The sequence below is a fragment of the Arvicanthis niloticus genome, chromosome 5 (genome assembly GCF_011762505.2).
Source record: "Arvicanthis niloticus isolate mArvNil1 chromosome 5, mArvNil1.pat.X, whole genome shotgun sequence".
Lineage (NCBI taxonomy): Eukaryota > Metazoa > Chordata > Mammalia > Rodentia > Muridae > Arvicanthis > Arvicanthis niloticus.
The window spans coordinates 52151308-52167239 of record NC_047662.1 but is presented as its reverse complement, the minus strand read 5'-3'; the positions used below and the strand labels follow the sequence as shown (position 1 = coordinate 52167239).

At 40.1% G+C, this 15932-nt stretch overlaps 1 protein-coding gene across 7 annotated transcripts in view; it reads right to left on the bottom strand.

Moving 5' to 3' along the window:
- Dock7 (dedicator of cytokinesis 7) overlaps window positions 1–15932 on the bottom strand; it is a 190758-nt gene that overhangs the window by 152715 nt on the left and 22111 nt on the right. For all 7 annotated transcript variants that reach the window (XM_076934628.1, XM_076934627.1, XM_034502690.2 and 4 more), the window contains exon 2: window positions 3539–3644. In XM_076934628.1, the coding sequence (XP_076790743.1) occupies window positions 3539–3644 (106 nt within the window). The remainder of the gene's footprint in view (window positions 1–3538; window positions 3645–15932) is intronic.

The window sequence follows — 15932 nt, the reverse complement described above, 5'->3', positions numbered from 1 at the left end:
CTTTCTCATGTTGCTTCTGTCTGGGGTCATTTTGTGTCGTAATAGTTTCCATGGTTATTTCTTGTAGTGCTTTTTGTTGATGAACAAATACTGCGCAGAGGTGCCCACAGATGCCAGAAGAAGGTATATGATCCCCCAGAGCTGGAAAGGGCTTAGAGCAACCTAGCATGGGTGCTAGGAACAGAACTTAGGTTCTCTGCAAGAACAGTATACTCTCTTACCTGCTGATTCATCCCTTCAGCTCTGAAAGTATACTTTTTAGTAAGATAGCATACTTCTCAAATTCAAGAATGAAAAAGACATTCAGACAAAATATTGAAGGATATATAATAAGTGTGCAGTTTACAGATCAGCAAAAATAACATGTTATTTCTCAAGATGTTCAATGGAGGGACTGGAGAGATGGACTAAAGGTTAAGAGCACTGGCTGCTCTTGCAGAGGACCTAGACTAGATTCCAAGTACCCACATGGTAGCTCACAACCATTTGTAACTCCAACCCTAGGGGATCTGATGCCCTCTTCTGGCCTCAGAGAGCAATGCATCTGAGTGGTGCACAGACATATATACAGACAAAATGCCATACACAGAAAACAAGAATGCTCAGCCGGAAGTAGTGGTATATACCTTTAATCTCAGCACTTAGGAGGCAAAGGGGTGGATCTCTGTGAGTTCAGGGCCAGCCTGATCTACATAGCAAGTTCTAGGACAGACAGAACTACAAATAGAGAGATTATTTCTTGGGAAAAAAATATGCTCAACAGAAATACATTTGCCTATTAGTAAGTAGAAGAGACCTATAATCCAGCCTTCTTTGGAATTAACGACTAGCAACAAGTAAAGATATATTTTATTGCTACAAAGTAAACAAATGAAGATGTAAACCATAAACACCCAAAAATAGTTGCTGTTATTATTAGCATTAAATAGTGTCTTATTTAAATATCTCAAGTCCTTGTAAGAAGAACAAATTTCTAAATATGACAAAAAGACAAATGCCTACAAACATTAATTTTAATAAATTTTTAAAACCACATAGAATAAACAAAGAAATAGATGGCAAGATACACTAAAGTAAACTTTTAACAAACCATAGGCACAATATTTTTTTATTTTACTTTATTTACAATCAACTGTCTGAAATGACATCTGACTTCTAGAGGCAAATTAAAGTAGATTCATCACCAAAAAGCACAGCAGTAAGAAAACTTTGCTGTAGTAGTTAACTTCAGTCAATCTGTTTGGATTAAGAATTTCACCTGAGTAGTGGTGATGCACACATTAAATCCCAACACTCAAGAGGCAGAGGCAGGCAGATCTCTGAGTTAGAGGCCAGCCTGGTCTGCAGAATGAGTTCCAGGACAACCAGAGTTACAGAGAAACCCTGTCTCACAAAAAAGGAAGAGGAGGGAAAGGGGAAGAAAGAGGAGGAGGAGGAGGAGGAGGAGGAGGAAGAGGAGGAGGAGGAGGAGGAGGAGGAGGAGGAGGAGGAGGAGGAGGAGGAAGAAGAAGAAGAAGAAGAAGAAGAAGAAGAAGAAGAAGAAGAAGAAGAAGAAGAAGAAGAAGAAGAAGAAAAAGAAGAAAAAGAGGAAGAGGAGGAGGACAAGAAGGAGGAGGAGGAGGAAGAGGGAGAAGGGGAGGGGGAGGGGGAGGAAAAGGGAAAGGAAAAGAAGGAGGATGACGACGACCACCACCACCACCCTCCCTGAAATAAATTTATAAAGGAAAAAAAAAAAAGAAAACAAGCCTGTCTGGTCCAGTGAGATGCAGGCAATGCTCCTGTTACTGAGGCTCTGACTCACTGCTATCCCCACACTTTCACCACTGTGGTAGGCTGCATCCTCAGACCATGAACCAAAATAACACTTTCTCCTTTAAGTTCTTGCTGGGTATTTGGCCATAGCAAGAAAGAAAAGTTATGAAATGGAAATAACGATTTTCAAGTGGGGGAATGAAAGACCTATTGACTTAGAATTATAGACTGTATAACTGTAAACAAATCACAAACAGCTGTAAAATAAAGGGAAATCAAAATATATTTCTATAAAACAATCTTTGTTGCCTACCCTCCAAGGATGCTAAAAGAAATTTTCAATATAGTGAAGAAGCAAACACTACCACCCATCTGGGGCACATAGTTTCTGGCACACCATCAAAGGTTCTGGTATAAGCCAGATGTGTTAGTCCAACTATAATCCCAGCACCCGAGAGGCTGCACAAGGATCACAAGTAGACACTAGTGGGGTACTAGTGAAAACCCTCCCTCAAAAACAAATATGAGCTGTGCTCAGAAGGAAGGATGATAAAATACAAGGCAAAGGTTTCTTTGGGGGTGATGAAAATGGTCTAAGTTGACTGTGGTGGGAATTTACTGAATTTAATTCTTTAAAGAGATAAACTGTACGTACGGTAGATGAGCTACAACTCAATGAAGTTATTTTTTTACAAGTTAGAGAAGAAATTTATCCATTTGTGGAAACAGCGAATAAACAGTGTGGTTAAGTGTGATATTAAAATGCAGTCAGTAAGGAAATGCCAACATGTGAGGTATTCTATCTCCTTGGTGTCCCTGAAGACTCTCATAATCAATAAGCACCTTTTCAGGCTGGTGAGATGGCTCAGTGGTTAAGAGCACCTCCTCCTCTTCAGGAGGTCATGAGTTCAAATCCCAGCAACAGTGATTCACAACCATCCGTAATGAGATCTGATGCCTTCATATGGGTGTCTGAAGACAGCTACAGTGTACTTTGGGCTGGAATGAGTGGGGACCAGAGTGAGTGAAGATTTCCCAACTGATATAATATTGTTCATAAAAGCAAGTTGCTGTTTTAAAGTTTTAGTAACACAACATAAAACAAGTCATTACTGGTCAATCAAATCCCCCACCCCACTGGCACATGATGTTTGTTCCATACTCAGTATATCTCCTCAGCTTCATGTAAAGACTGTAGAGGCCCCTTTTGTGTTTAAGCTAGCACCTCACACTCACCATGCCATCCTCCCTGCACCTCCAGATGCTCAGGTCTCAGCAAACGACACCACTCCCGCCACTCTGTCCCTTTTATCCACTTTTTTAGTAAACTACATTTGAAATTTAAAGTATTCTAATTTTAAAATAAATGAAGGTTTGTTTTAATTTGTATTAATATAAATATGAGTTTAGATAAAAATTAATATCTTGTGATAGCTTCTTTAATAAGAGACGATTTGTCTGAATCTATGATGACCAGCCTACAATAATGATTCATAGCTATTTCCTATTAAAGGGGACAGACAGCTGCAAACCCACATAGTGCCTACTAATGCCTACTTGTACAAGATTCTAGCCTTTCCTATAACCAACCTAAGAGTAACACTCCGGCACTTCTTAAATCCTGCTTACAGAGCTTCAGAGCTGACTAGGAAATCAGCCCTTCTCCAGCACCCCTAACGCTTCTCAACTGGACTGCAAGAAAGAGGCAGTACCAGCACAGGCTTGGACAGCTACTGACTTCCTCCTCAGTACCTGCAGCACGCCATGACTTGAAGATGCTACTTACTGTGGTGTGGTGGGATATATTGCCAACTATGTTGAGGTTTTTGAGCAGCTGGGGGGAACCACTGTATTGTCCAGAGATCTGCTTTCTAACTTCAGCAGCGACCGTTCTGTAACAAAAAAAGTAATGCATTACAAACACACCCATACCCCAACGTGCGCACACATGTTTGTGTTCGTGTGTGTGTGTGTGTGTGTGTGTGTGTACAATATATGTTTAAGAAAAGAAAACTCATTTAGAATAGAGGGAAGTACATTAAAATTCATTTATAAAATAACAAGGTCTCAGCATATTAAGAATAAATTATAGATTATCTTAACAATTTTGTTCTTACTAATACTTATAACATCTTTTTTGCTTAGCTGTTTTGAAACAGGGCCTCACTATGTAGTTCTGGCTGGCCTAGAGCTTGCTCTGTAAAGCAGGCTGGCTTCAAACTCACCGTAACATTGTTTTCATTACTGATGGAAGATACAAGCAGTACAGCTGATTTTTACATGTCTGATTCTAATGTGACATTTTTGGAATATCTATGAGAGAGTGTAAGCTATAAAATACACATGTAAATTAAAATGTACATCAAGATTAAAAATAAATTCTAAAATATTTTATACATCAAACTATACTGAGAATGGGTGGGGGAGCTCTTCTGTCTTTTTTAATACTCCTTCCTGCCTTCTCATTTATGCCCTAGCAAACTATTTTCTATTTTTAACTACTAAAGAATGCCCTCATACCCAGGCAATACATAATCTGACTCGAATTTCTCTCACCAGCCTTTCATATTATTAACCAAACTCTTTTATAACCTTCCACATTCTTCGAGAATCTTATATATGCATACAATTTGTTTTAGTAAAACCCACCCCATTCCCTCTCCTTCAAATCCCCCACATAACTTTTCCCTCCTTACTTAGTATACTGTTTCTTTACCAGACTGAGTGATCGTGTGACGTCTAGGACATCTACGGAATCACGGGCAGCCGCTCAGCAGCAGCAGCCTGATCTTGTCAATGAACACAAACAGCTTCCTGACAATTTTTGCCTCTCTCATTAACCAACTCAATTCTTAAGGCATTTTAAGGATAAAACTCAAATGACAAGATCTTCATACAAACTTTGTTGAGCCAAGAAGGCATTAGAGTATAGAAATTCCAAGACTTTAAAGTATTTGTTGGCCCTTGCATATTAATATTTTAAATTTATTTAAATAAATGATTAAGACAAAAATAGACATTCAAATGTAGTCATAGCTTATTACAGACTATAATCCTCAGTCTCCACAAAACAATCAACCAAAATATTCAGTGAGTTCCAAGTCATGCAATCAAATAACTTTCCCCATTACATTAATGAGGTTTTTTCAATGTAGGTCACAAATACAACAAAAACTTCTTCTCTCTACAGACTTTGTGCAATTATAGCACAATCTCAATATCTAACTTCTATCCTACGATTCTCAAACAACTACTTCTCTATCTCATAAAATTCCCTGTCTATTCTTTGATTCTTTACCAAAATGTTTACCTACTTCCTCTCACTATCCCATGCACATAGAGTGGGGCCTACGAGATGACCTGTGCCTCTGTTACCATGGCAATAGTTTTAAGAATGCTCTCAATTTCACAGTTGGATTTAGAACCTCAATTTCCAATTGAATTTTAAGAAAAATCTCATTTTCCAAATATTATCCAGGTTTAATGTAGTCTCTTCCCCTACTTTTATCTCTTCATTGTCTTTTTCCTTCTTCCACAACAAGCATTCCACACACATTCTTAGAGATGGTTATAAGCTAAATATGCAATTCTAAGTGTTTGGGTCTAAGATAAAAGAGTTAGTCTCTAAGGCTTCAGATACTGAACTGTTCATTTTTCACCTTATATTAATGCATTGAAAGACTAAATCATGATTCATAATTGACATAACTTGGAAGCAACTAAGCTGCACTTCAATAAGTGAATAGATAAACAAAGTATGTCACATACATACAATAAATTACTCTTTTGTAAAAGGAAATGGGTTGTCAATCATGAAAAAATAGTCTCAAGTGAAAGTAAACAGTCTAAATGGGCTATGTATTATGTAATTTCAGCTTTATGACATACTGAAATAGGCAAAACTATGTATAAAGTAGAAACAACTGCTCTAGGGGCTGGAAGGGGAGGAGAAGGGGCAATGGATAAGCAGAACACAGATTGTCTTTCTATTGTTGTGATCACCTTGACTATAAGTAACCTGAGGAGAAAAGGGCTTTGAAAAGGGTGCTGCTTGCTGACTTGCTCAACCTGCTTTGTTATATAAATGGGGAAGGGGGGGACATATCCATCATGGGTTTGTCCCTCCCACCCCAACCGTTAACAAAGAAAATGCCCCACAGACCTTGCCTACAGGCAATCTGATGAAGGTATTTTCTCAATTAAGGTTGTTTCTTCTTCCCAGGTGATCCTACCTTGTGTCAACTTGAAAAAAACAAACAAGACAAAAACTAACTCCCTCATAGGGAGGAAAACTATTCTGTGTGATATATAATAGTGGATATGTCATTACATATCAGAAAACAATCCCTGTTGCAATTTGTGGGCCTTAGTCAACAGTAACATATACTAACCAGCTCATTCAATCAAAACGAATGTTCATATTTAGACATTAATAGTAAAAGAATTAGGAGGGTAGTAGTAAAACAGCAGAAGTCAACATGTTTTCAGAATTTTAAGATTAAAAACCTGTGCCTTATTGACTGTATAATTTCCAATTGTGTTAGTGCGTTGAAACCTGGCATGTCTGTCTTGGGGGTCTATCAATCAGCTTTTGTCTTACTGCGATGAGTATTAGAAAACCTTGATTCTCTGAAAAAAGCTTGAAAGTGCTGGAACAAGTGAGTTAGGCTTTAAGCAGAAGCAAGAGGGTAGTGGGCTTCATTATTGCTGGTATAACAGCTTTAATTTCATTAATTGCTAGCACCACTGCTTCTGCAATAGCATTAACACAAGGAGTTAAGACGACTATTTTTGTTAACCATCTAGCAAAAAAAAAAAAAAAATGTTACTAATGTATTGAGTATACAAAAGAATTTATATAGGTATCTGGAACACCGGATAATGCTCTATAACCCATTCAAATTATCTGAAGGAGGTTCAGAGTTCAAGAGTTAGGAGCCATCTCAAGTGTCATGACAAATATCATTGGAGTAGTGTTACTTCTAAAATTTACAACAATTGTCATTATAATTTTTAAAAAGTTTAAAGACACCTGTAGGGTATCTGGCATAATCCTAACACCTCTCTGGGTGTTTTACCTTTGCATAGTGAGATTATGAATTTAAAGAATGCTGCTCTGCTGAGCTTTAATGCTGCAGATAATGCAGATAAAATTATCCATGGCCTGAGCTCAGTATTTCCATTTCTGCCGATTGTGTTCAAGCTTGTCTCTAACTATATCAGCAGGCTGGCAGCCAAAGTACACGACTTGAAACTGATAATGGACCCCCAGACAGAGTTATTAATTTAACAGGCTGGCAAGCCAAGGACAGGTAAGATTCTGCACAGAGCCTTACCAACCTAAGACATTGCATTGCTTATGATAATGCATATTCCATGATGGGTAAGGAAGGCTTTCTTGTCAGAATGACCTAAGACAGGCTCAGTCTGGTTTATGCAATAAAAAGGGGGAAGTGTGGAGAGCTTTGGGGGCTGCTTGGAAAGAATCTAACATAGGACAAAGAAAAGGAAATGGACTGCAGGCCGGAATCTGCCATTAGGCTAGAACAAAGAAGTAATTTCAGGCAGAAATCTAAATCCTAGACTAGAGCAAAGAAGAAATTTCAGGTAGGAATCTAAATCTTAGGCTAGAACAAAGAAGTAATTACAGGCAGGAATCTAAATCTTAAACTAGAACAAAGAAGTAGGCTTCCGGCATGAAAATTACTTTGCACTAGGACAGAGAAGTAAGCTCAGATATTTTGGTCATCCTGATAAGCCCTTAGAAATAGTGATCACGGGAGTGATATGTTTATTGTTGTGTGTGTTCTTTGACTATCTGGGTTTATTGTCTTGCTTGTTCCTTGACTATTTGTGTCTATTGTATTGCTAGTTCCTCAACCTAGAACTGACCTTAATACTTGCTTGTAATTTAAACAGTATAAAGGCAAAAAAGGAAGAGGAGGGATGGGATAGGGGATTTTTTTTTTTTTTTTTTTTTTTTTTGGTTTTTTGAGACAGGGTTTCTCCATGTAGCCCTGGCTGTCCTGGAACTCACTCTGTAGACCAGGCTGGCCTCGAACTCAGAAATCCACCTGCCTCTGCCTCCCAAGTGCTAGGATTAAAGGCGTGAGCCACCAACGCCCAGCGGGATAGGGGATTAATGGGGGGGGGATGGGGAAGGGGGATGGCATCTGAAATGTAAATAAATAAAATATCGAATAAAAAAAAAACCTGGGCCCTTGCAGCCCCCAAAAAGCTAGACTCAGGAAGAGAAAGGAAATCTACTCATGTGACCATATTGAGAAAGGGAGAGAGAGAAAGAGGGAGAAAGAGAGAGAAAGAGGGAGAAAGAGGGAGAAAGAGGGAGAGGGGAGGGGAGGGGAGGGGGAGGGGAGGGGAGGGGAGGGGAGGGGAGGGGAGGGGAGGGGAGGGGAGGGGAGGGGAGACCTTGGTTAACTAGGAGCAGATAAGAAGAGCATCAAAAACAGCTAGAGGTTGGACTTGAAAACTGAGAGGGAATACAATCTTTTTAGATACAGAACTGATTGAGGAAACGGCAAAGGGTAATTCTATAGTCTCTGCAGGGAAAAACAAAAGCAGTCGCTTTAATTGAGGGCTCCATAGGCCTTTTTCTTTTTAAACTGGAGGGTGGGCAGATACATGAAATACTGACTGTTGGTGGAATTCAGAGGACACCCTTTGAGAATCTTTTCACTCCTACCATGAAGGTTGGGGGAGTGAACTCAGTTCATTGGCCCTCCATCAGGCCTTTTAATAGAGTACATATAATGCAAGTGTTTCTTAACCATGTTTAAAAGTCCTTACATTTCTAATCTATTTGTCAAAACTAACATAACAACAACCAAAAACAACCTTCAAAAAGAAATGTAATCAATGTAGGTTTTTGTTGTTGTTGTTGTTGTTGTTGTTGTTGTTGTTGTTGAGGGCAGTCCTGGCTGCCCTGGAACTTGCTGTATAGACAAAGCTGGCCTCAGTCACAGAGATGCACCAGCCTCGACCTCCCAAATGCTGAGATTAAAGGCATAAAACTCCATGTTAATTCTTTGAGATATGAGAAAGGGAACTCAGTGTTGACACAAGAAACCAGAAACATTACCATCAATTGGTCAACTGATGGTTTCAATGTTAAAGAGAGAATCAAATGAGACAACTACTTCAAAAGAGCTCATCTTTATTTAATAACAGATACACACGAGATAGTCCTCTGTGAAGTGGGTCCACTCACTAACCTAACTCCATTTTGTCCCCATCTGACTCAATTTTACCTGTGACTTTTTTCCTTCTGAATTCTCTTGATTCATTCATCCCTAAAATTCCTTGGATTCCAGGAACTGCTGATCTGATTAATAAATATCTTTACAACAAGAGGCCAAAACTACCTCCAAGCAACAGAGTCTCACAGACAGATGACCACAGGATGATAGTTTCTGGCTAAGCGGAAGCAATTACCCTGTTGCCATAATGGAACCATTTATCCTGATGACAGCCAAGGCTGAGCCCTAAGAGGAACAATCTCACAATGGGGATTGATTTGTTTCTTCCAGTGATGAAGATTTCTCTGGAGCTTTGCAGAAATAGTCCCCCCCACTCCAACCTTCCCACACACACACACCTTGGTTTGTTTGGGGGTTTCTCTACGAATGCCAGATTGGCCTCCAATCTCAGTAACACTCCTGCCTCAGCTTCCTGAGTGCTGGGATTGAAGACAGGCACCAGCACATCCACCCAGTTCAGAACCGCTCTTGAGATAGTGATCAACCATACTACCTACCACCTACCTGAGATTATCTGCTCAGTCAGATCACCATGCATGCAAAGCACAGCCCTGGCCTTTTTACAATCGTCTATAAGAACCTCAAAGCCTTTGTCAGCCCCTCAAGGCAGAGCTTGACTCTTTCTCTTCTTCCCTGTCCCCATACCAATTAAAATGCCTCTCATGCCTTTCACCACTTCTTGTCTCTGGCATTTCATAACAGGTAGCCCAGCATGCTCTGCCCAGAGCCCCAGAGGTAGGCCTCTGAAAATATTACAAATGTGTCTTACTTCCACCTGTTGTCATTTCCCTAAAAGGCAAAATTGGTAATAATAAGATGTAATAATGGAAAAAATAAATCATTTCAAATGTCTGCCTCCCAGACATGGGGCCTATTTCAACCTCCTGAATAAACTATCCCCCAACAAAAAACACTATCTCTTAACCAAACCACAATCCAATGTATTCAAAAGAGATGACAAATAATTGACTTAAAATAGACCAGGTCTAGGGTCTTGGAGTTACTTATGCTCCTCATCTATAATGTGAATATCTCTATTTCCCTCCAAGAAAAAAACAATCTAACATTTGATCTATGTATCTTTTTTTTTTTTCAATTTCCAATTCTACAAACTCTATCACTGTTAATGCAAATCACAATTTGACATAAGAGATCACTGAATTGGGTCAAATCACAATAGAATGCTGGAAACGACAACAGAAGATACACACCAAACTATGAGAAATGAAATATGTTCTTTTACTGAGAAAGGTGGTTTTCTGGTTTGAATTTGGAGATCTTGAAGTATTGTTTCAATATATAAACTTAAAAAAATAATCAAATGAGGCAGAAAGGAATTGTAAGGAATGACAAGAAATAGAAAGGAAGTTAACATGAGAATTATTTTCATGGAAGAAAACTGAAGAAGTTTTTAACGAAAAGGAATTCTGATTTACAGAATAAGATTCTGCCATAGAGTAAAATGACTAAATGGGATTGTCGAGAACTGTATGCTTAACAAGACAAGAAAAGGGATGAGGCAACAGAACCAGACTGCCTGGAAATGTACTTCCTCTCAGTGTTTCTCACAGCCAGAGAAAACCCAAAACGCTGCCTGGGGATCCAGAGTCTTACATTTTCTTGTCTGGTAGAGATTGTCTTTAAGGTTTTTACCAGCGAAGATGTGACTTGAGTTGGAGGGAAATGAGAAAGAAAGTTGCTGTAAGGGATGTCATCCTCCAGTCCACTTCAGGGAAACCCAGACGGAAGATGCCATCTTCAGAGAGAGCTCCTTATTTTCCAATCTGGGACCTGCTGGCCACCAGTATAGCTGGTGGAACTCAGTGTGCATTCTGATCAAGAGACAATGAGAGAGGAGCTATCCAGATGCCTCAGAGACAGACAGTAGGGGCCAAGCTGACACCTTTACATTTCTTCTTTCAATTGAGTAGTAACAGGGTCAAGACCTTCTGTTTGATTCTCTTCAGTACAATCCAGATTCCTAGGCAAGCAACAAAGGTCTGGTTACCAGAAAAGATGCTGGAGTTGTATTAATGTGGTGGTTTGAATGAGAATGGCCCCCATAGGGCTCCTATGTTTGAATGCTTGGTCCCCAGTTAGAACTATTTGGGAAGGATAAGAAGGTATGTCCTTATCGGAGGAGGTGTGTCACTGGGGGTGGGCTCTGAGGTTTCAAAAGCCCATGCCATTCCCAGTACTGCACTCGCTCACTGCCTCTGTCATACAGATCAGGATGTGGGCTCTCAGGACTGCTCCAGCACCATGCCTGCCTATCTCCACCACGATGATCATGAACTAACCCTCTAAACTGTAAGCAAGACCCCAGGTAAGTGCTTCCTTTTACAAGCTGCCTTGGTCATGGTGTCTCTTCACAGAAGTAGAAAGTAACTAAGACAGGTGTTTAAAGTAGTCACTGAATTTATATCCACAGTTCAACTCATCCTGGAATGAAAGCTCCTTACAGCTATGTTCCTGGGGTAATAAAACCCCCAAATCTAAAGGACATCATAGCCAAAGTAATGGATCCTAACGTCTACTATCAAGAGGATAGTTAATATCTAGTAGTTCTATTAGAGAAATAGAAACACAAACCAAAAGCACACTACCTGAAATTATTGACAAATGTATTTACAGTCATGCTACCTAGAAAGACTTAACACTTATCTCTTAATTTTTGTTAATATTTTTGCTGGCTAGATGTAATCTTTTCTTTGCAAAACAGAAAAAAACTTAAATTTTAAGAGGGCTTTTAAAAAAATTACTTCTAGGTAATTACCCAGATCTGCCTAAGATATCAATGGTTTTCACCTCCTGTTTCAAGAATAGTACATGGTGGGACTGAGATATGGCTCAGCCTACCAAAGTGTCACTCAGGCCTGGTAACCTGAGTTTTATCCTTGGACTCCACATAAAGGTGGAAGGAGAGAAACTGATTCCACAAAGTTCCCTGTCATCTGACTTCCACAATCCCACATGCATCACACAGACACATGTATCACACACACAGACATATGCCTCACACTCCCACATGCATCACACACACTTGCATCACACACATGCACCACAGACACATACATCACACACACATGCATCACAGACACATACATCACACTCCCACATGCATCACACATACACATGCACTACACTCCCACACACATCACAAATACACATGTATCACACACACATGCATCACACTCCCACACGCATCACACATACACATGTACCACACACACATGCATCACACTCCCACATGCAAAACACATACACATAAATCACAGACACATACATCACACAGACAAATGCATCACACTCCCACACGAATCACACATACACATGCATCACAGACACATACATCACACAAATGCATCACACATACATTACACATACACATGCATCACACAGACACATGCACTACACTCTCACACACATAACACATACACATGCATCACACACACATGCATCACACACACATGCATCACACTCCCACATGCAAAACATATACACATGCATCACAGACACATCACATAGACACATGCATCACACATACACATGCATCACACAGACACATGCATCACACAGACATATATATCACACAGACACATACATCACACAGACACATGCATCACACAGACATATACATAACATAGACACATGCATCATACAGACACATGCATCACATAGACACATGCATCACACAGACACATGCATCACACAGACATATACATCACATAGACACATGCATCACACAGACACATGCATCACACAGACATATACATCACACAGACACATGCATCACACAGACACATGCATCACACAGACATGCATCACACAGACACATGCATCACACAGACACATGCATCACACAGACATGCATCACACAGACACATACATCACACAGACACATGCAAAACATATACACATGCATCACAGACACATACATCACATAGACACATGCATCACACATACACATGCATCACCCAGACACATGCATCACACAGACATATATATCACACAGACACATACATCACACAGACACATGCATCACACAGACATATACATAACGTAGACACATGCATCATACAGACACATGCATCACATAGACACATGCATCACACAGACACATGCATCACACAGACATATACATCACACAGACACATGCATCACACAGACACATGCATCACATAGACACATGCATCACACAGACATATACATCACATAGACACATGCATCACACAGACACATGCATCACACAGACATATACATCACACAGACACATGCATCACACAGACACATGCATCACATAGACACATGCATCACACAGACATATACATCACACAGACACATGCATCACACAGACATATACATAACATAGACACATGCATCATACAGACACATGCATCACATAGACACATGCATCACACAGACACATGCATCACACAGACATATACATCACACAGACACATGCATCACACAGACACATGCATCACATAGACACATGCATCACACAGACATATACATCACACAGACACATGCATCACACAGACACATGCATCACATAGACATATACATCACACAGACACATGAATCACACAGACATATACATCACATAGACACATGCATCACACAGACATATACATCACATAGACACATGCATCACACAGACACATGCATCACACAGACATATACATCACACAGACACATGCATCACACAGACACATGCATCACATAGACACATGCATCACACAGACATATACATCACACAGACACATGCATCACACAGACACATGCATCACACAGACATATACATCACACAGACACATACATCACACAGACACATACATCACACAGATACATGCATCACACAGACATATACATCACACAGACACATGCATCACACAGACACATGCATCACACAGACACATGCATCACACAGACACATGCATCACACAGACACATGCATCACACAGACACATGCATCACATAGACATATACATCACACAGACACATACATCACATAGACACATACATCACACAGATACATGCATCACACAGACATATACATCACACAGACACATGCATCACACAGACACATGCATCACACAGACACATGCATCACACAGACATATACATCACACAGACATATACATCACACAGACACATACATCACATAGACACATACATCACGCAGACACATGCATCACACAGACATATACATCACATAGACACATGCATCACACAGACACATGCATCACACAGACATATACATCACACAGACACATGCATCACATAGACATATACATAACATAGACACATGCATCATACAGACACATGCATCACATAGACACATGCATCACACAGACACATGCATCACACAGACACATGCATCACACAGACATATACATCACACAGACACATGCATCACACAGACACATGCATCACACAGACACATACATCACACAGACACATGTATCACACAGACACATGCATCACACAGACACATACATCACATAGACACATGCATCACAGACACACGTACCACACAGACACACGCATCATCACACAGACACATGCATCACACAGACACATGCATCACATAGACACATGCATCACACAGACATATACATCACACAGACACATGCATCACACAGACACATGCATCACATAGACACATGCATCACACAGACACATGCATCACATAGACACATGCATCACAGACACATGCATCACATAGACACATGCATCACATAGACACATGCATCACATAGACACATGCATCACACAGACATATACATCACACAGACACATGCATCACATAGACACATGCATCACATAGACACATGCATCACACAGACACATGCATCACATAGACACATGCATCACATAGACACATGCATCACACAGACACATGCATCACACAGACATATGCATCACACAGACACATGCATCACACAGACACATGCATCACATAGACACATGCATCACACAGACATATACATCACATAGACACATGCATCACACAGACACATGCATCAAACAGACATATACATCACACAGACACATACATCACATAGACACATGTATCACACAGACACATGCATCACACACACATACATCACACAGACACATGCATCACACAGACACATGCATCACATAGACACATGCATCACACAGACATATACATCACACAGACACATACATCACATAGACACATGTATCACACAGACACATGCATCACACACACATACATCACACAGACACATGCATCACACAGACACATGCATCACATAGACACATGCATCACACAGACATATACATCACACAGACACATACATCACACAGACACATGCATCACACAGACACATGCATCACATAGACACATGCATCACACAGACACATGCATCACATAGACACATGCATCATCACACAGACACATGCATCACAGACACACATACCACACAGACACATGCATCATCACACAGACACATGCACCACACATACACATGTGTCACACAGACATAACGTGAGGAATATAAAGAAAGTTATATGCAGCATGGAGACTCTGTCATCTGATAAAACTGAAAAAGCCAGTTCTAAATTTAAAAGCTACACTGGTCAACTGTGGAAAGGCTCATAGAAATTGGTTGTGGCTTCTATCTGTTGCTGTGCCCCACACATCAGAGCTTCCCAGCCAGAAGCTCAAGGTTCTTCCTAATTACAATGCTATATGGAAGTTCCTTCCACAGAAAACTCGCTCTGAAGGTGTACCTTAGTATGGAGATTAGCAGGTAATAAAATATAATCAACTGAGGGAAGATGATATCAACTCTTAATAGGTATATAAACCTACTAACTTCCATCTCCTATAGGGATTATAACTTTATCCTATAAAGCACAGATTAGGTG